This window comes from Sturnira hondurensis, unplaced genomic scaffold (assembly GCF_014824575.4).
Source record: "Sturnira hondurensis isolate 20B ecotype Veracruz unplaced genomic scaffold, ASM1482457v3 Scaffold0021143, whole genome shotgun sequence".
In the NCBI taxonomy this organism is placed as follows: domain Eukaryota; kingdom Metazoa; phylum Chordata; class Mammalia; order Chiroptera; family Phyllostomidae; genus Sturnira; species Sturnira hondurensis.
Genome location: NW_028093774.1, coordinates 26,545,607 through 26,567,228, shown reverse-complemented (window position 1 = coordinate 26,567,228; position 21,622 = coordinate 26,545,607). Strand labels below are relative to the sequence as shown.

Below are 21,622 nucleotides of genomic sequence, written 5' to 3'. Positions count from 1 at the left end.
ACAGACCATGAACAGTGCAGATAATCCAGAATTGTCCGCTACACAGGAAACCTAGTAATACTGTTTTCTCCATTTCAAAGTCTTTCACAATTTTTCTCAAGTCAAAAGGAATACAATGATGTGTAGATGTTTACAAAAAATTAAATTTTTGTTAAAGATGTTCATGTGCCTACTTCACCTTTTTATTGTTTATACTATTTGTTTCTACTCATGGATGCTACAAAGCAGGATGCTGTAGAAGGCTGTATGATTTTTAATAATTAATGAATGTTTGAAATCTTTATATAACTATTATAGTTTAACTATTGTAGTTAATAAAGGGATCTCTTGTTAGGATGCTCATTGTTTTTTTTCCTAACATTGACCTTTGAGTAATATTGTTGGATTAATTGTATATGTAACTATAATGAGTTAATAGTAAGTATTACTTGGGCTAATATATGTTCTAAGTTTTTCACAAAGTTCATGGGGGCAGGGCAGGGAATATAAAACAGAAAACTGTACTTGAATGAGAATTAAATTTTAGAAAATTTCTAGTTTTGTAAAAGAAAAAACAAAGTTCACTATTATTTTATAAATAAAATAAATAAGAAAGTATGTTAAAATAAAGTACACAGGCCTCCTTCAAATCTGGAAAGCAGTATTTGTTGTACTTAACATGAGCTTTCACATCTGATAGTTTTAGTTCTGTCAGTTATTAATTCTGACATTGGATAAATTACTTCTCCTTCCTAAGCCCCAGTCTTCTCTAACATTTCTAATAGAAATAACAATTATATTAACTTTATTATCACTTCATGAGTAATTTATGAATATTTAAATAAGAAAATGGATTTAATAGCACATAACATGGTATCTGGGTAAAGTAAACATTTAATAATAGGGGGTTGATATCCTCGCTGTTACTAACTCAACCTTCAGATATTACTTACACAATTCTCCCTTCACACCTCTTTCTTTACCCAACCAGACAATCCCTTCTTTTTCTTTCTTATTCAGCCTTTAGCCGCCTTTTAAGCCTTAACTCAGTGAGTGGTTCTTACATTTTTATTAATGGTAACCTCCTTTCGGAATGTGATGTCGCTGACCCTCTCCAAAGGCTCTCATACACGCACGTTGAGTACCAGCATTCTTAACCCTACAATTTGCCGGGCTAGTGTCTGTTTATTCTTCCTGTTCCAGTTTAAGTATCTCTTTCTCACAGAAAGACTTATCTAATCTGCTTCCCCCAACCTAAATTATTCTTGTAGTTATTCTTTCTCATAGCACCATGTTCTTTTCCTTTATAGTACTTATCACAATTTCCAATTATGCACTTATTCATGTGTTTGATTTTCTGTGTATGTAGAGTATAAGGTCCATGAGGAGAAGGATTACATCTCTCACTTTATATGATCTATCCAACATCCAACAGAGTTTGGCATAGAGTGTATACTGTGTAAATATTTGTTAAATACGTTCAGTGAAAAAATACAGTGCCTCATACATCTCTAAGGAATAGATGTCCATTAATTAACTTTATAAGATGGGTATAAAACTACAAGATAAGGGTAATATAATCAATAATAGTGCATAACTTTGCATGGTGACAGATGCTTACTAAACTTATTGTGGTGATCATGTCACAAAATACATAAATGTCTAATCACTGTGTTATACATCTGAAACCAATATAATACTGTTTGCCAACTCTACCTTAATAATCACAAAGTAAGATATATTTTATAATGCCCTTGATATATAAGGAATCTTCTAAGAAATAGACAAAAAAACCAGCATATTCTCTTCCAGTAGTAAACCATTATGTTAAACAACTATACTAATAATGATGATAGATAACTTTTGAATGCTACAGTATAGAGGAGACACCATCCTGTTTTATATATACCATCAGATATTGATACTGAAATGTAGGTATCAATAAGATTATCCCTTTTTATTTTTCTGGAAGGCAAATTTACATAGGAAAACAAATGTTAATAAGGACTGATTCATACCATTGAGAACAATAAAAATTCTAAAAAAATGTTCATGAGAGAATAATTTTAATAAATATAGATAACCCTTGTAAGAAACATTCATATGAATATTTACATTTTTACATTTTTACATTTATATAAAGGTAGGTTATAGTCATACCTTACATGTTTACTGTCTAGAAAAAAGTCATAAAGTATGTATTTTCTTTGTATATTCTTGTGGATTTTTTGTATCATTGATTTTAATTTAAATTCAGGTCTTCATATTTATTCTTGTTAAGTTTCATTTTGCTACAATAAACTGATCAGCCTAAGGAGATCTTTTTGAAATCTATATTTACCATTCAGTATATTACTTGTTTTTTGTAGCTGTGTCACCTACAGATATATTAACTGTGCTTTCATTCAAATCACTGTTACAATGTTTTTTTAGGGTAGGCTGTTGCACATATTTCCAGAAACCCAATTGGCTATAATTGCTTGATCAGCTAACATATTTTTCTCTTATAGTCATCAAAACCCACTTTCTTTATCTTGTCCACAAGACTTTTATGAATGACTTGTCAGATACCTTACTAACTCAAGGTACACTAGTTTGATAGTTTTATCCTTTAGTAAAATTTTCATTATGCTTAGTCATAGCCTTTAACAGATTGGTACCAAAACTCTGGGAAGATACAGAATATGTGTTTTCTGAAAGAACCCATTTAGGTATTCATATGTCATCTATTTTTATTATTCAGATCCATTTTGAAAATGTCATTTCACTGCCTATTGATTGCTGTGATTTCTGTTGAGAAAAAAGAGTAGAACTTCTCAACTCTTCTGTTGAGAAGAAGAGTACTCAATAAGTACTCTTATTGAGTACTTCTTGTCTAAATTGCTTGTCTTTTGCTGCTTTCAGGATTCTGTCTTTCACTCTTGCCAGATTGATTATGTTTCTTGGTTAGATATCTTTGAATTTATCTAGCTTGAGGTTTATGAGCTTCTCACAGATGTAGATTCATGCCTTCATCAAATTTGGAAAATTCTCAGGCATGATTTCTTCAGCTATTACCTCTGCCAGTTTCTTCTCCCCTGGAACTGTCATGCACGTCTTTGTATGGTCATTGGTGTTCCATAGGTTTGATAAGTCCTGTTTATTTTCCTTTGTTCCGTTTTTTTTCTGCTTCTAAAACTAGATATGCTAAATTGATTTAACTTCAAGTTCATTGGTTCTTTTTTTCTTCTTGCTCAATTATGCTGCTGAACTCCCTCCCCAGTTGGCTTTTCATTTTAGTTATTGTACTCTCCAACTTTTGAATTTCTATTTGGTTTCCTTTTATTTCTTTATTTTTATTGATATTTTCTGTTGGCAAGACATCATTTCCATGCTTTATGTAGTTTTTGTTTGTTTGTTTGTTAGTTTTTTAATATATTTTATTGATTATACCATTACAGTTGTTCTATTCCCCCCTTCATTCCCCTCCCCCCACACACTCCCTCCCCCACCATTCTCCCCCCTTAGTTTATAGATTCTATATTTCCCCCACTATTCTTGCCCTCCCCCTATCTATTTTCTACCTACTGTCTATGCTATTTTCTGTACCTTCTCCCCCCTTCTCCTCCTCCCACTCCCCTGTTGCTAACCCTCCATGTGTTCTTCATTTCTATGGTTCTACTCCTGATCTAGCTGTCCTCTTGCTTTGCTTTTGTTTTAGGTGTGGTTAATAACTGTGAGTTTGCTGTCCTTTCACTGTTCATATTTTTCATCTTCTTTTTCTTATATAAGTCCCTTTAGCATTTCATATAATAAGGGCTTGGTGATGATGAACTCCTTGAATTTGACCTTATCTGAGAAGCACTTTATCTGTCCTTTCATTCTAAATGAAAGTTTTGCTGGATAAAGCAATCTTGGCTGTAGGTCTTTGGATGTCATGACTTGGAATACTTCTTTCCAGCCCCTTCTTTACCTGTAAGGTCTCTTTTGAGAAATCAGCTGACAGTCTGATGGGTACTCCTTTGTAGGTGACTGTCCCCTTATCTCTTGCTGCTTCTAGGATTCTCTCCTTCATTTTAGTCTTGGCTAATGTAATTGTGATGTGCCTTGGTGTGTTCCTCCTTGGGTCCAACTTCTTTGGGACTCTCTGAGCTTCCTGGGCTTCCTGGAAGTCTATTTCCTTTGCCAGACTGGGGAAGTTCTCCTTTATTATTTGTTCAAATACGTTTTCCACTCGTGGCTGTTTCTTTCCCCCTTCTGGTACCCCTATAATCTCGATGTTGGAACATTTAAAGATGTCCTGGAGGTTCCTAAGCCTCTCCTCATTTTTTTGAATTCTCATTTCTTCATTCCTTTCTGGTGGGATGTTTTGTTCTTCCTTCTGGTCCATTCCATTGATTTGAGTCCCAGTTTCCTTTCCATCGCTGTTGGTTTCCTGTGCATCTCCCTTCATTTCAATTAGTTTAGCCTTCATATGTTCCTCTAATTTGTGACTATAATCAACCAGTTCTGTTAGCATCCTGATAAACAGTGTTTTGAACTGTGCTTCCGAGCGGCTGGCAATTTCTCGGTCGCTGAGAGTTATCGGCTCTGGGACTTTGAGTTCTTCTTGCGCCATCTTTTGGGCTATTCGTGCCTGTTCTGTAGCAGGATCGGAGCCCTAAGGTGTTCACTAGCGCAGGGCAACTAAGTCGCTGGGTTGTGACGCTGTATGTGGGGGTGGGGTCAAAGAGGGACTATGGCGTCCCGCCGCCTGCCACTGCGGCCCTCACTGGTGCTACATCTGCTGCCATCACCGGGCCCACGCGTTTCGTCCCACTGCACGCAAGTGTGCCACTGCCGTCAACCCTCGCCCCCTGGGGCCTGCATGGTCCGTCTCACTGTGCACGAATGTGCGACCAAGGTCAGTCTGCCACGCACCCCACTGGTTCCGGGCTGCCTGCGTGCCTAGGTCGGGGGACCTGTCCTGCCCGACCCTGCTCGCTGCTGGCTCCGCCCCTCTTACCCTCCCGGTTGAATGGTTAGATGTAGTAGGACTTCCGTATAATTCAGTTTTCTGTCCTTTGGTTGTGTCTTTGTTTCTCCAAACCTTTGTTGTATTCAAACTTGGTTGTGGGAGAAGGCACAGTGTTTCCACCTATGCCTCCCTCTTAGCGGAAGTACTCCATGCTTTATGTAGTTTCTTGACCATGGTTATCTTTAGCTCTTTTTTTTTCCTTTTAATATATTTTATCGATTATGCCATTACAGTTGTCCCATTTCCCATCCCTTCATTCCCCTTCACCCTGCACACCCCTCTCCCACCCTTCCCTACCCTTTAGTTTATGTCCATGTATCACAAGTTTTTTAGATTCTATATTTCCCGTATTATTCTCACCCTTCCCCCTGTCTATTTTCTACCTACCGTCTATGCTACTTGTTCTCTGTACCTTCTCCCCCCTTCTCCTCCTCCCACTTCTGTTGCTAACCCTCCATATGATCTCCGTTTCTGTGGTTCCACTCCTGATCTAGCTGTCCTCTTAGTTTGCTTTAGTTTTAGGTGTGGTTGTTAATAACTGTGACTTTGCTGTCCTTTCACTGTTCATATTTTTCATCTTCTTTTTCTTATATAAGTCCCTTTAACATTTCATATAATAAGGGCTTGGTGATGACAAGCTCCTTGAATTTGACCTTATCTGAGAAGCACTTTATCTGCCCTTCTATTCTAAATGAAAACTTTGCTGAACAGAGCAATCTTGGCTGTAGGTCTTTGGATGTCATGACTTGGAATACTTCTTTCCAGCCCCTTCTTGCCTGTAAGGTCTCTTTTGAGAAATCAGCTAACAGTCTGATGGGTACTCCTTTGTAGGTGACTGTCCCCTTATCTCTTGCTGCTTCTAGGATTCTCTCCTTCATTTTAATCTTGGCTAATGTAATTATGATGTGCCTTGGTGTGTTCCTCCTTGGGTCTAACTTCTTTGGGACTCTCTGAGCTTCCTGGGCTTCCTGGAAGTCTGTTTCCTTTACCAGATTGGAGAAGTTCTCCTTTATTATTTGTTCAAATAAGTTTTTCACTTGTTGCTCTTCCTCTTCCCCTTCTGGTACCCCTCTAATTCAGATGTTGGAACATTTAAAGATGTCCTGGAGGTTCCTAAGCCTCTCCTCATTTTTTCGAATTCTTGTTTCTTCATTCTTTTCTGTTTGGTCATTTTTTTCTTCCTTCTGGTCCGCTTCCTTGATTTGAGTCCCAGTTTCCTTTCCATCACTATTGGTTTCCTGTGCATTTCCCTTCATTTCAATTAGTTTAGCCTTCATTTGTTCCTCTAATTTGTGACTAAAATCAACCAGTTCTGTGAGCATCCTGATCACCAGTGTTTTGAACTGTGCATCTGGTAGGTTAGCTATCTCTTGGTCGCTTAGAAGTATTGGCTCTGGGGCTTTGAGCTGTTCTTCTTGAGCCATAATGTTTTGGTCTATTTGTGCCTGTTACATATGAGGGGCGGAGCCTTAGGTGTTCACCAGGGCTGGGCAACCCAGTTGCTGGATTGTGACGCTGTATGTGGAGGCCGGGTCAGAGAGGGGCAGTGGTGTTTGCTCTGCTCTCTCAGATTTCCGTCCCCTCTGCTGCTTCCCGCAAGCAAACTGGGCCCCCCTGGTGCTGGCTCCCACTAGTGTGGAACTGTGCACCCTCCAGGTCCCTGTGGGTTTCTCTAACAAACTCTCTGTGAACCTGGGAGCTTCTCCTGGCACCTTGACCCCTGAAAGTTTTTCCAGTTGGTGCTTTTAGGCTTTAATTCCCGTCGCTGGGGCCCTAGCCTGTACAGTCTGTCTCACTGCTCACTCCTTTGCCTGGTTTATCTGAGTGTGAATGTGTGACCACGGTCAGGCAGGTGCCTTGCACCCCCACTGTGTCCACTCATTGCCACCCCACACCTGGGATCTGCCAATGTCCGCCTGCGCACCTGGGTCAGTTGGCCACTTTTTCCTGCGCAACCCTGCTCTGCCAGCCGCTGACTCCGCCATTCTTACCAGTCTGGCTGAATGGTTCGTTGTTGTTGGACTTCCGTACAGTTCAATTTTCTGTGTTTTGGTTGCATTTTTGTTACTAAAACTTTGTTGTCTTTAAACTTGATTGTGTGAGGAGACACAGTGTTTCCACCTATGCCTCCATTTTGGCCAGAAGTCTCTTTAGCTCTTTTGATATATTTTAAATATTTGGTTTACAGTTTTTGTCTAGTCAGTCCAATGTCTGTGCTTTCTCAGGGACAGTTTCTATTTATTCCTTCTTTTTGTTGAAAACTGGATTCTTTGAATATTATAAGTGGCAATCTGGAAATCAGATTCTCCTTTCTCCTTGGAGTATATTATCACTGCTTGTTCTTATTTGTTGATTAACTTTTCTGAAAAGTTAACTATTAACTATTTTTGTCAAGTTTATTATTCTTTGCTGTATGTGGCAACTGAAGTCTCTGTACTAGTATCTTCATGGTTAGCTAGTGACTCAACAGAGATTTCCTTAAATACCTTGAAAAAATATACATACAGAAAAAAGAAAGTTTTCAGTTCTTTGCAGATGGGTTCTTTGTATGTATCAGGGCATGTCGTCATCACTCAGCCAGGCAGAGTACAACTCTGCCTTACCCTTCACTTCCTGATTGTGCAGTCTGCACTTCAACAAAAAGTGAAAGATCTGGTGAAGTCTTGCAAGAATGAACCTAACCCTGGGCATATGCATGAGTTTTTGGATTCTCAGGAATATCTGGGAACTTTACAAAGCCCTTATACCTGAATATTGCAGTTACTCTGTTGTTTGTCCCAACTGTTATTCCTTGCCAAGACAGAGGTTAGTGTATCTGCTTTTAAATTTTGACAACTACTGCCCCCCCACCAGTTAGTTTCCTGAACTCTGGAATTGTTCTAAGTCGGGAAAAATAAAGGCAAGCCCTTCAAGTGTGTCCTTCAGTGAGCCAACAGACATGTTGAAATACACAGCCACAATTTTTGAGAATAAGGTTTGTTCTCCTTCAGTTGTAAGAAGCTTCACCAGGAGTGTGGACTATGTCTTCAAGGCCACCACTGAACTGTACAGTGGGTGATTCATTAGTTTTGTTTTTTAATTGATTAAGCCTTCCCCTGATTGCTATAAAGTTTTGAGTAGTTTCTAGATTTCTGGTAAAGTTGATTCTGACATTATTGCTACTTAAATCTCCTCTTTAGTGGAAAGATGGACTTTTGGCATTCCTCCCCTGCCATTTCCTCGGGAAGGATTCCTTTTAAGACAGAAACTACTCACTATAGAAGAAACTATTGATAGATTTTAACTAAATTAAAATACTATATTTATCAAAAGACATGATAAGCCTTAGAGTAGGAATAGTTATTTACACCATATAAAACTGATGAATGACTAGTTATTCAGGATAAATACAGAAATATAATTTTAATTCAATAAAAAAGAGCAATACAATAAGGGAAAAATGGGCAAAGGACTTGAACAGGGACTTTAGAAAAGAGAACATCTAAATGACTGATAAACATGAAAAGGAGCTTAATCTCACTAACAGATAGTGTAAGGAAAATTAAAACCACCAAAAGATATTATTACTACCTACCAGATTTGACTAAAAATAATATTGACATTAGGTAGAGATAAATTGTGGAGCAAGAGCAACTGTTACCGTTCTCTTTTGATAGACACATAAATTGGCTTAACAAATTTAGAAATTTGTAAAAGAAGGTATTCATCTCTGACTGGTGTGGCTCTGTAGATTGGGTGTCATCCCACAAACTGAAAGTTCATCAGTTGGAGTCCAAGTTCGGGCACATGCCTGGGTGGCAGGTCAGGTCCCAGGTTGGGGGCATGTGAGAGGCAACTAGTTGATATTTTTCTTGCAGATTGGTGTTTCTCTCCCCTCTTTCTCCTTCCCTCCCCCTCTCTCTAAAAAATAAAAAGTAAAATATTTTTAAAAGAGGGTATTCATACCCTACAACAGTGATTCTTTTCCTGGGTATTTATATCCTAGAATTAATACATATGGGAATTATGGTACATGAACAAGAATGCTCATAGTAGCATTGTTCATAATGTCTCCAAAATGAAAACAATACAAATATCCATCAGCAAAGTTATCCATATTTATTGCCTTCTTTTTCTTATATCCACCTTTTTTTTTCATGTCTTATAATCAAGATTTATCTTTATGAAATAAGCTCACAGGCAATTAATGACTATCCGTATCTTATTTAGTGTCTTTCTTTTCTTTTTATCTGTCTTGATATGTTCTTGCAATATGATCTTTTTGTTTATGATCTTATCTATCTATATATCTTCCCCAACCATATCTGTGCAAATAATTTTTAAGTATCTCTAGCATAAGTTTTTTTGAGATGGGTTGAAAATTTATTTCCAGGCTACATAATGAAGTTGCAAATTTATGGTTGCCAAAATTGACAGGACCCACAAGGATGACTGATAATTCCTTTAGCAAATTAATAATTGTCTTCCATTCTCATTCACCTGAAAGCATTAGTCTAGATTTTTGTGACTAGTCTTCTAAAAAGTTACCTTTCTCACCTTTACTTCCCTGTTTTTTCATCAATAGATTTTTACTCCAACTACCAAAGAAAAGGGTACTACTGAGTATCTCACTTTGTTTCCCCAAAATTACCTTGTTTTATTATACTTAATTGCTTCCATATTTTTACTCTTTTTTCTTTACTGGTAACTTCTTTAATTGATAGAACTAGTGAATTCTTTCCAACACTCATCCTACTCCCGCTTCTCCAATGTTTATAGATTTTAACATCTTGAAAGTTTATTCTTTTTTTTCCTGCCCTTATAGCCACTCTTTCTTGATTTTTCTCTTTCGTCTCTAACAGTTTCTTAAAGAGAGGAAGACAACAGTATGAAAGTTAACAGGAGAAATGGCTTGGGGGAAGATAAAGAGTGTAAAGGGGTTCTAATATACATATGGTGACTGGAAACTAGACTTTGGGTGGTGAGCACACAATACAATTGACAGATGAATATTATGGGATTGTGCACTTGAAACTTACATACTGTTATTAACCAGTATCTCCCCCCAAACCTTAATTTTTTAAAAAGAGAGGATGATGAAATAACTTATTTTCCAAACTCAAATACTTTTGAAAGTGTAAAAATGTGCTATTTAATAATTGAGCCAGGATAGTAGATATAAACTCAAATTATCCAAGGAAATATAGGATTGTGTTCATTCCATTTAGATTTTTTTCCCCAATTCCTTTTCTTCTATAGCCGTTTAATATGGATATCACCTAGAATTTTCAACCATTATCTTTCATTCTTTTACATAGTCTCTTTGGGTCACCTGAAACATTTGTGTGACTGCAACAACCACCTCCATTGATAATTCCCAAAGTATATATCCAGTCCCTAAGTCCTTTATAAGCTGCAGTCTCATGTTTCTAATAGCTCATTTGGTATCTTCTGACTATTAACTAAAAAGGATATACCCCCCAATTTTTTTTTTAATTTTTTTATTTAATTATTTTTCAAGTACAGTTTTCTGTCTATTACTCCCACCCCATCCCACCCCCCATCCTCCCCCCTCCCTCCCATTTCCACCCTTCTCAGTTGTTGTCCATGTATCCTTTATATAGGTTCCTCTAAATCCCTCCCTTATTTCCCCTGAAATTCCCTCCCCTCTTCCCTCTGGTCACTGTCAGCCTGTTCTCTATTTCAGTGTCTTTGGTTATATTTTGCTTGCTTGTTTGCTTTGTTGTTTAGCTTCCTGTTAGAGGTGAGATCATATCGTATTTGTCCTTCAACACCTGGCTTATTTCACTCAGCATAATGCTTTCCAGTTCCATCCATGTTGTTGCAAAAGGTAGGAGCTCCTTCTTTCTTTCTGCAGCATAAAATTCCATTGTGTATATGTACCATAGTTTTTCGATCCATTCATTTACTGATGGGCACCTAGGTTGCTTCCAACTCTTGGCTATTGTAAATTGCGCTGCTATGAACATTGGGGTGCATGTGTTCTTTGGGATTGGTGTTTTAGGGTTCTTAGGATACAATCCTAGCAGTGGAATTGTTGGGTCAAAAGGCAGGTCCAATTTTAGTTTTCTGAGAAAATTCCATACTGTTTTCCATAATGGTTGTACCAGTCTGCAATCCCACCAACAGTGGACCAGAGTCCCCTTTTCCCCACACCCTCTCCAACATTTGTTGTTTATTGCTTTGTTTATGATAGCCATTCTCACCGGTGTAAAGTGGTATCTCATTGTACTTTTAATTTGCATCTCTCTGATAGCTAGTGATATTGAGCATCTCTTCATGTGTCTCTGGATCCTCTGTATGTCCTCCTTGCAGAAGTGTCTGTTCAAGTCCTTTCCCCATTTTTTAATTGGGTTAGTTGTCTTCTTAGAGTGAAGTCGTGTGAGTTCTTTGTATATTTTGGAGATTAAACCTTTGTCTGAGGTATCATTGGCAAATATGTTTTCCCATACAGTTGGTTCTCTTTTTATTTTAATGCTGTTTTCTTTAGCTGCGCAGAAGCTTTTTATTTTGATGAGATCCCATTTGTTTATTCTTTCCTTTATATTCCTTGCTCTAGGGGACATATCAGTAAAAATGTTGCTGCGTGAAATATCTGATATTTTCCTGCCAATGTTCTCCTCTAGGACTTTAATGGTGTCATGGCTTATATTTAAGTCTTTTATCCACCTTGAATTTATTTTGGTGTATGATGCAAGTTGGTGCTCGAGTTTCATTTTTTTGCATGTAGCTGTCCAGTTCTCCCAACACCATTTGTTGAAGAGGCTATCTTTACCCCATTTTATGATACTGCCCCCTTTGTTGAATATTAATTGACTGTAGAGATTTGGGTTTATTTCTGGGTTCTCTGTTCTGTTCCATTGGTCTATGTGCCTGTTTTTATGCCAGTACCAGGCTGTTTTGATTACAGTGGCCTTGTAATACAGTTTGGTATCAGGTATTGTGATCCCTCCTACTTTGTTCTTCTTTCTTAACAGTGCAGCTGCTATTCGGGGTCTTTTATGGTTCCATATAAATTTTTGAAGTGTTTGTTCTATGTCTGTGAAATATGCCATTGGTACTTTAATAGGTATTGCATTGAATCTGTAAATTGCTTTGGGTAGTATGGACATTTTGATGATGTTAATTCTTCCAATCCATGAACACGGTATACGTCTCCATTTGTTTGTGTCTTCCTTGATTTCTATCTTCAGTGTTGTGTAATTTTCTGCATACAGGTCTTTAACCTCCTTGGTTAGATTTATTCCCAGATATTTTATTTTTCTTTTTGCTATATCGAATGGGATTTTTTTCTTGATTTCTGCTTCTGCTGATTCATTGTTAGTATACAGAAATGCCTTTGATTTCTGGATATTGACTTTGTATCCCGCTGTTTTGCCAAATTCATTTATTAGTTCCAGCAGTTTTTTGGATATACCCCCAAATTTAAACCTATCTTTTCTCTCAAATATCGTAGTGTTTTGTTTACATTCATACACAGAGAGCAAAGGAGAGATGTGTAGTATATGTATGGGTGTGTGAGTCTGGAAATATGTATATCACATATGCATACAACTTTGTGTAGGCATTTCATAAGGTACCGGACACACAATATTACCCAAAACACAGTTGCATCATTACAACAGTGCATTCTAGAAAGTGAGCTAGACATTGATCAATCTACCACACATACACTATAGTATAAGCGTGATAATTGCTATGAAGTAGAGGGACATGATGTCATGTGAAATATAATAGGGACATTTGATCTTCTTTCTAATCATGGCCTTCTTATTAGACATAAGTGGCAACATATAGCTCTTCTAAATCAGACTACCTTAATTACTTTAGAATGTTTATCACAATTTGGTACTCAGAAATACTGGCAGATGGAGCCATTTTTCTTTTCAGAATTTGTATTGCTTTTCATCCTAATTATGGGGATATTTTTCATAAATCATGTAAACTAACTGTCAAGCCTTGAAATAGTGGCAGTACCATTGGCATTGAGGATATTGGTATGGCAAGTAAATAAAAGAGCTTCTTTGGAAATGGGACGATATTGTGTCCTTTGTGAGAAAGAGAGGGCGCGTAAAACCAGAAGCACCTTTCTTATCACAAAGTCTGGCTGTTGCTTCCTTCTTTTTACTTAGTTAGTGATGTTTGTTGATTGAATGTTAATTGCATATTTATTTTACCAAATGTTTTACTCCTCTTGTGCACAAAACTTGGAAGTGTTCAAGTTCTCACTTTGAGATTAGAAGACCCACACCCATCAGTATTAGCCCAGAACATGAACTAGATTATGCATAGCCCCAAATACTAAATTTTATAGTTGACATAAATATTAATGATTTGAAAAATAAATAATTCATATTATTTGTCCTTATATTTGTATATTTTTAGAACAGTGATACTCGATTACATGTCTTTATAGTGTTGATAGGTATAATATAATAATAACAATAATAGCCAACAGTTATTAAGTATTTACTATTTAGAAATGCTAGATAATTTATATACATTATCATATGTAACCCTCAGCAGTCATCCACTGAGGTAGATTCTATTATTATCTTCATTTTTTAGATAAAGGAAATGGCAATTAGAAATGTATATTGATCAGTGTTCCAGTAGAAGTCATAGCATACTTAAATGGATAATTAAGAAGAGTTTAATAAAGGACTATGGTATTTACAAAGGTTTGGCAGATTTTAGGGAAAGCAACCTGACATAATGCAGTACACTGAGACTAGTAATAGTGGAAACCATTAATACTCTTAGTCTTAGTGGGGCAAAGGGAAAGATGCTGTTAGAATCTAGAAAAGAGCTATAAGCATGTGTCATCTAACATGAGCTGTGATCCTAGCCAACTTATGATGACCTGGTAGAGAAGAAACCAGGGAAATAAATACCAAACCTTACTTTCATCCAACCCTTCAGTTTCTTGACAGTGCCTTCCTTTAGCTGAACCCAATTGGAAGCCAGAGAGCTCAAGTTAGCTTGTAGGTTCTATCTATACAGGTCAGCTTGGAGCAGAGAGGTTGAAGGAGGATAGAAATGAATCTGAAAAGAAATGGAAAATATCTAGGAAACGCATAACTATGAAATGAAAGAGCCAGTATATGCATTCCAACTACTTTACTCCTAAACACATGTACATTAAACCACAATTACATTGTGGTTAGAATTTGTCATTAAAAAGTTTAATAAAATATTGTTTGGCTAGGGAAAATATTTTAAACCTGAAGGTTTCTATTCTAGTCCAAGTCGTTGAAGGCATTCTAACAGTACATGACACAAAATACATGAGCAATGTACAGCAAAGAATACCATGCTCCCCACAAGAATATTAGGTGCAGGTGTTGATTTTACATACTATTGGTAATTTCAGAATATTAAGCCATGCTTATCCCCCTTGTTCAGATTCCAGAATCCATAATTTCTCGTGGCGTTCAGGTGCTCCCACGAGATACAGCTTCCCTCAGCACTACTCCTTCAGAATCGCCTCGTGCTCAGGCTACATCTCGCCTTTCTACAGCTTCCTGCCCAACACCAAAAGTAAGTACAGTTCCTTAGCACCGTAGTCTACTATGTGAATCTGGGAAAACTAACCAGTATTTTCCTCTGCTTGTCAAGGTCGGATTGCATGACTGATAGTACAGTGAAAGATTAATGGACTGTAAAATAGTTACCACCCATTGTTTCACAAATTGTCATATTAGGCCAACATTAGACCAATAAGTTTCATGCATAATGTCTACTCCTACATCATCACAGCTACAGGTATCACTCTCTCTCTGTAGGTACTGTTTCTTTGTTGTAGATTTGTTATTTTCTTAGCATACTCATCAGTATAGATGTGGAATTACATGTTTATACAGAAGATTAATATATTTCTGGCCAATAAATAATAAGATTAACAAGGTAAATAATGTCACCAATGGAATTTTTTTTAACTTATACAGGCTGGGGTAGCTCCCTGCTCTAGTATCATTCCAAATTTGTTCAAACATATTTAACTTGGAATGTTGCTGCCTAATATTTGGAAACAAATCTAAATTAATTAGAAAGAAAGTTTTAATGCCAACCTTTGGGGGAAGGAAGAAGTATCTTAGTATTTGTTTTTTGTCATTTTCCCAACTACTGAATTATATATGGGGAAAATAAGGATTAGACATTCGCTGCCTCATATTTTCATGTATATGATAAATTAAGTAAAAAACTTAATTATGGCTGTTACTGCTATCTCCTGGAATGCCTCTGCCCTGGTTAAGACAGTCATTTGTGCCATTAAGTTTTCTATGGGGTATCAAAAAGTTAACAGTAAAATTTCTTTTTACATAATAAGATACGGTGTTAGATATCAGATTATACACTAAATTTATTCAAGAGACCTTCAGGTAATTTTTCAAATTGTGACTTTTTCTCTGTCATCAGATTTAATGACTAACATAGCTATCTTCCTCAGTTTGAACTTTTCTGAATGTATCAGTGTTATAACTGGATTTAACTAGAAGTAATCTCAAGCAGTGCTTTTACCGTCTTCTGTGGTATAGCCTTCACAGCAAAGTCTTCAGAGCGTTAGTGTTGTATATCATTGTGTTTAGACTTATATCAAAAATTACTGGTATTTATTACAGTTTTAAAAAATTGAAGTCTTAAATCTTCAGTGAAGAAAATTTGTAAAAACGTTCCAGACATAAAATGCATGTTAATGCCATTCAGATGCCAGTCAACTACATCCTCAACTGAGTTCTCAAGACAAATTGGATAGATGAATCTCATTCATGTCTTTTAAATTTCTAAAACAAAATAATTTATTGTTTGCATTAAATTCAATTGTACAAGCTGTACTCCTTTATCAAGTCTGGGAAATAATTAAAGCTGAAAGTTAAGGTCAGTATTAATGGTTAGCTATTCACCAAATATTAAGACCTAAATCTTGGGAATACAGAATTATCCAAGGCAAAGTAATTTTCCCCTTAATGGTATACTGTGAACATGAATATTTTAAGCATAATTTAATTATACTTAGTACTTGGGCCTTTTTAAAACTTTGTAATTACACTTTAATTACAAAGGGAATATTAAATCCAATTTTAAAAATGACTTGGTATTTCCAAATTTACTTAAGTGAAATAAAAAAATATTGATATTTATTGCAAAGCTTTAGGAGAGCAGGTAGCTTCTCTTGACATTTTTTTCTTTAGTTAACACTTAGATGTTCAAACTGACAATAAATTGAAATAAAGCATAGTATTTAAATATCTTTTTTCCTAAGAATTTTTTCATATTTTTATCTAGAAATAAGAGTCTGTTCTTTTTTAGATAACTTTTTACCAGCACCAGAAGGTATACCTCAAAGATAAAATTATTGCTTTGTTATAATTTTAAAATTAAACTGTTAAGGCTGAATCTGAATACTAGTATAATAAAAAACTAGCTTGAATATTGACATTTTTACTTGTTTTCTATTTTTTATTGTAGTTGTCCCAATTTTTCCCCCGTTGCTCTCCCCTGCCTTCTCACCTCACTACGCTCACTCTCAGTCACTCCCCACCCTGTTGTCTATGTCCATGGGTCCTTTATACATGTTTCTTGACTAGACCCTTCCCCTTCTTTCCCCCATTATCTTTCTCCTGCCTCCCACCTGGTCACTGTCTGCTTGTTCCTTATTTCCACGTCTTCGGTTCTATTTTGCTCCTTTGTTTTGTTCATTAGGTTCCACTTACAGGTGAGATCATATGGTATTTGTCTTTGGCCACCTGGCTTATTTCACTTACCATAATATTAACTTTTCAAATTTGCAACAAAAGTCAAATTTATCTTTCTGTTAAATGTCTCAAATTATAAGACTTCTTGATTGAATCTAAATTAGATGCTCTTGATATGTGATTTTATGTCAGTTATAGATACAATTTCTGCTGCCTTCATGGAGTTTACAGTTTAGTTGATGGTATATTAAAATAAATAGGTAGATTAACATAAATAATTCTATTAATTATAATTTCACAATAACTTAATTATACATTGAAATTTATGTAAGAAGAAATGAAAAGGTCATAGTGATAGAAAATAATAGGAGGGAACTGAACACGAGGTGTAACAGGTAGAAGAAGCCACATCACCACAGCGTGACTAGTAGGGAGTGTGAAGGAGGTGTGGGAGGGCAGTCTAGGCTCCCATGGGTGGCAGCTGAAGTGTGAAAGAGATATTTTGGCAGCCAGAGCATTCCCCCTGAACATGTGGGGTCTAAACCCCAAACTAGTCTCCCCAGCCTCTACAGCACCAGAGCTGGGAAAGGAACTCAAATAACATACAGTTGTGAAAAGCAGTGAAGCTTCTGTCCACCAGGGAGAGATGGCTAGAGACGCAGAGAGCCTTGTAAACAGCCAATGCAAAAAATTTCATGTAACCACTTACCCTGGGCTCTGAAAGAGGGAGGGCAGAGTAGACTAGAGACACTAAGGAGTATCTGGGGTTGGTGGCTCTGGGGAGAGAACCAAAGAAACATCCACCAAGATCCCAGACTCATCCCCTATACTACAGGAATAATTTTTCTAAGGCAGAGCACTCCCCTCCAAGTGGCATCAGCCTGAAGGGATGGAATAGCCCTACCCACAGGATGCTCTGCCCCACCCTGTGGAGTTTAAGCAAGGATAGCTTAAAGCTATACCACTGATTAGTTAACAACTAAGGTGGATCTTGGGGGGCTCTGAGACGTCAGCTGACACTCCCCCTGGCTTGGTGCTGGTTGAAGCCAGCCTTGGTGTGCAGCCTGGTTCTTTTGCATACACCTATGTCTAGCAGAGGAAGCCACAAGCTCTAGGTCACTGATAGCTCCAAACAGATTGCCCAGGGCCAGTCACAAGCAGCATCTGACAAAGGCTTACACCAGAGTCTTTGCAGATCTACCTAATACACAGAAACAAGTATAAAGAAGGAGCCAAAATGGGGAGACAATGAAACAGACCCCAAATGAAAGGACAAAAGAATTATCCAGAAGAAGAACTAGAGAAATGGAGGCAAGCAATTTATCAGGTAGAGAATTTAGAGTAATGATTACAAGGATACTCAACAGCATGAAAAAAGACATAGGAAAGATAAAAAAGGATCAGAAATAAAGAATGTAATATCTGAAATAAATAATACACTGGAAGGAATATACAGTACATTAGATGATGAAGAGGACTGAATTAATGATTTGATAGACAAAGTAGGAAAAAAAAAACAAGCAGAGCAGCAAAAAGAAAAAAAGAATTTTTTAAAAATGAGGAGAACTTAAGAAACATTTTGGTCAACATGAATCCTAATAGCATCCACATCATGGGAATACCAGAAGGAGAAGAGAGTGAGCAAGAGGTCAAGAACCTATTTGAAGAAATAATGACCAAAAATTTCCCTAATCAACACAAGTCCTGGAAGCTGAGTCCCAAACAAGTTGGACCCCAAAAGGACTACACAGAGACATACCATAATTAAATTGGCAAAGCTTAAAGACAAGGAGAAAATCCTAAATGTCATAAGATAAGACAAAGTAGTTATATATAAAACACCATCAATTAGACTGTCATGTTATTTCTTAACAGAAACATTTCAGGCCAGAAGGCAGTGGTGTGGCAGTGGTCCTTACAAGCAAGGACCCTAGTAGGGGGCGTGCAAGAGGCAACCACACATTGATGTTTCTCTCCCTCTCTTCCTTCCTTCCTACCCCTGTCTAAAATAAACAAATAAAATCTTTAAAAATAAAAGAAAACAATACCCATATATATAGGAGTTCTGGCCCAGATGGAGGCCTAGATACAGTTTCCCTCCTCACACAGCCAAAAGAAGGAAACTACCAATTTAAAAACAAAACAAACAAAAAAAAGCAGAATTGCCAAGAAATTGAACTGTATGGAAGTCCAATAACCAAGGAGTTAAAGAACATGCATTCACCCAGAATGTTTCTTGCCAGAAACTGGTAGGAGGGGTGAGGCAGGCAGCCAGGTCAGAGAAGACTCATGGCAAGGCATCAGCTGGCAGACCAGGCAGTTTCATATTTGCATGCAGATAAACTGAGAGGAACAACTGGGGAATAATACAGACCATACAACACAGGGTTCTAGCACCAATTAAGCCTCAGAACCTCTAGCTGTGGGGATTATGGAGGCAGCAGGAACTGCCAGTCTCTTGAAAGCAGGTCAAGAGCCAAGCAAACAGTAGGGGTCCTCTCTGACCCCTACCCCACATACAGCACCACAATGCAGCCAACTAAGCCTTAGGTATGCAGACCCACCCTGGTGAATACCTGAGGCTCTGTCCTGAACAAGGTAACAAAGAAGACAAATAAATATGGCCCAAATAAAAGAACAGATTAAAATTCCAGAAAAAGAACTGAGCAACGAGGAGATAGACACTCCTGTTAGACACAGAGTTCAAAATACTGCTAATGAGGACGCTCACAGAAATGAGTGAGTATGACTGCAAAATAAAAGAAGAAATGAAGGCTATACAAAGTGAAATGAAGAAAAATATATAGGGAACCAACAGTGAAGGGAAGGAAACTGGAACTTACCAATGATTTGGAACAAAAGGGAGAAATAAACATACAGCCAGAACAGATTGAAGAAACAAGAATTCAAAAAAATGAGAAGTTTAGGAACCTCTGGGACAACTTTAAATATTTCAACATCTGAATCATAAGGGTGCTGAAAGGAGAAGAGGAAGAGCAAGAAATTGAACATTTATTTGAAAAATAATGAAAGAAAATTTCACCAATCTGGTGAAGGAGATAGACATACAAGACCCAGAAGCTTAGAGAGTCCCAAACAAGTTGGACCCAAGGAAGAAATACCAAGACACATCATAATTAAATTGCCAAAAAATAAAGATAAGGAGAGAATCTTAAAAGCAACAAGAGAAAAGGAGACAGTTACCTACAAAGGAGGCCCATAAGACTATCAGCTGATTTCTCAAAAAAGACCTTACAGGCAAGAAGGGTCTGGAAAGAAGTATTCCAAGTCATGAAAGGCAAGGACCTACATCCAAGATTACTCTTATCCAGCAAAGCTACCCTTTAGAATAGAAAGGCAGATAGAGTGCTTCCCAGATGAGTTCAAGTTAAAGGAATTCATCATCACCAAGCCCTTACTATATGAAATGTTACAGTGACTTATCCAAGAAAAAGAAGGTCAAAACTATGAACATTAAAATGACAACAAACTCACAACTGTCAACAACTGAACCTACAAAAATAAAAACAAACTCAAACAACTAGAACAGGAACAGAATCATGGAAATGGAAATGACATGGAGGATTGTCAGGGGGAAAGGGGGGAGAATGGGGGAACAGATACAGGAAATAAGAAACATAATTGATAGGTACAAAATAGACAGGGGGAGGCTAAGAATAGTATAGAAAATGGAGAAGCCAAAGAACTTATATATATGACCCATGGACATAAGCTAAGGGGTGGTGAATGCTGGAAGGAATGCAGTTACTGAGTAGAGGTGGGAATGGGGAGAAAAAAGAACAGGGCAACTGTAATAGCATAATCAATAAAATATACTTCAAATAAAATAAAACCCATATATATGATACCTCCAAAAGACCCATCTCAGATCAAAAGATATACACAGACTAAAAGTAAAGGGATGGAAAAAGATATTTCATGCAAATGGAAAGGAAAAAGAAAAGCTGGGGTAGCAGTAGGGCAATAGTACTTACAACTGACAAAATAGATTTTAAAACAAAGGGTATAGTAAGAGAAAAAGAAGGGCACTACATAATGATAAAAGAAACAATACAACAAGGGTATATAACCCAGTAAACATTTCCACACCCAACATAGGAGGACCTGAATATGTGAAGCAAATCTTACTGGACATAAAGTGAGAGCTTGACCAAAATACAGTCATAATCGGGTATTTTAACACCCCATTGATTTCAATGAATAGATCTTCAGGCAGAAAATCAACAAGGAGACAGTGGCCTTAAATAACACTAGGTCATCATTTCTCGGCCTTTCGGCTAAGATTAAGTGTGGTAAATAACACACTAGATCAAATGGATTTAATTGATATCTTCGGAGCATTTCACCCCAAAGCAGCAGAATATACATACTTTTCAAGAGCATATGGAACATTTTCTAGATTAGACCACATGCTGGGGCACACAACAAGTCTAGTAAATTTAAGAAGATTGAAATCATATCAAGCATCTTCTCTTATCACAATGCTATAAAACCAGAAATCAATCAGAAGAAGAACACTGAAAAAACATGTAAAGATATGGAAGCTAAATAGCATGTTATTAAACAATGAATGGGTCAACAACAAGATCAAGGAAGAAATCAAAAGACACCTGGAAATAAATGAAAATAAGGGCACAACAATCCAAAGTCATTAGAACACTGGGAAGGCAAACCTAAGGGAGCATTATAAAGCATTTTGGCAAACCAAAGCATTATAGGCCTATCTCAAAAAAGAGAGAAAAAATAAAGAAAAGCTGAAATAAACCATCTAACTTCACACTTAAAGGAACTTGGACAAAAGCAAATAAACCCCAAAGTGAGTAGAAGGCAATAAATAATAAAGATAAGAGCAGAAATAAGTGAAATAGTACTAAATATTAGTGGATCTAGGCTGTTTCTTTGAAATGATAAAAAAGATTGAAAAATCTTT

The 21,622-nt window shown here is 37.0% G+C and overlaps 1 protein-coding gene across 4 annotated transcripts in view; it reads left to right on the top strand.

The window, feature by feature from the left end:
* Positions 1–21,622, top strand: part of GPHN (gephyrin) — a 478,645-nt gene that overhangs the window by 273,673 nt on the left and 183,350 nt on the right. For all 4 annotated transcript variants that reach the window (XM_037031472.1, XM_037031470.1, XM_037031473.1 and 1 more), the window contains one exon: positions 14,381–14,515. In XM_037031472.1, coding sequence (XP_036887367.1) covers positions 14,381–14,515 — 135 coding nt within the window. The remainder of the gene's footprint in view (positions 1–14,380; positions 14,516–21,622) is intronic.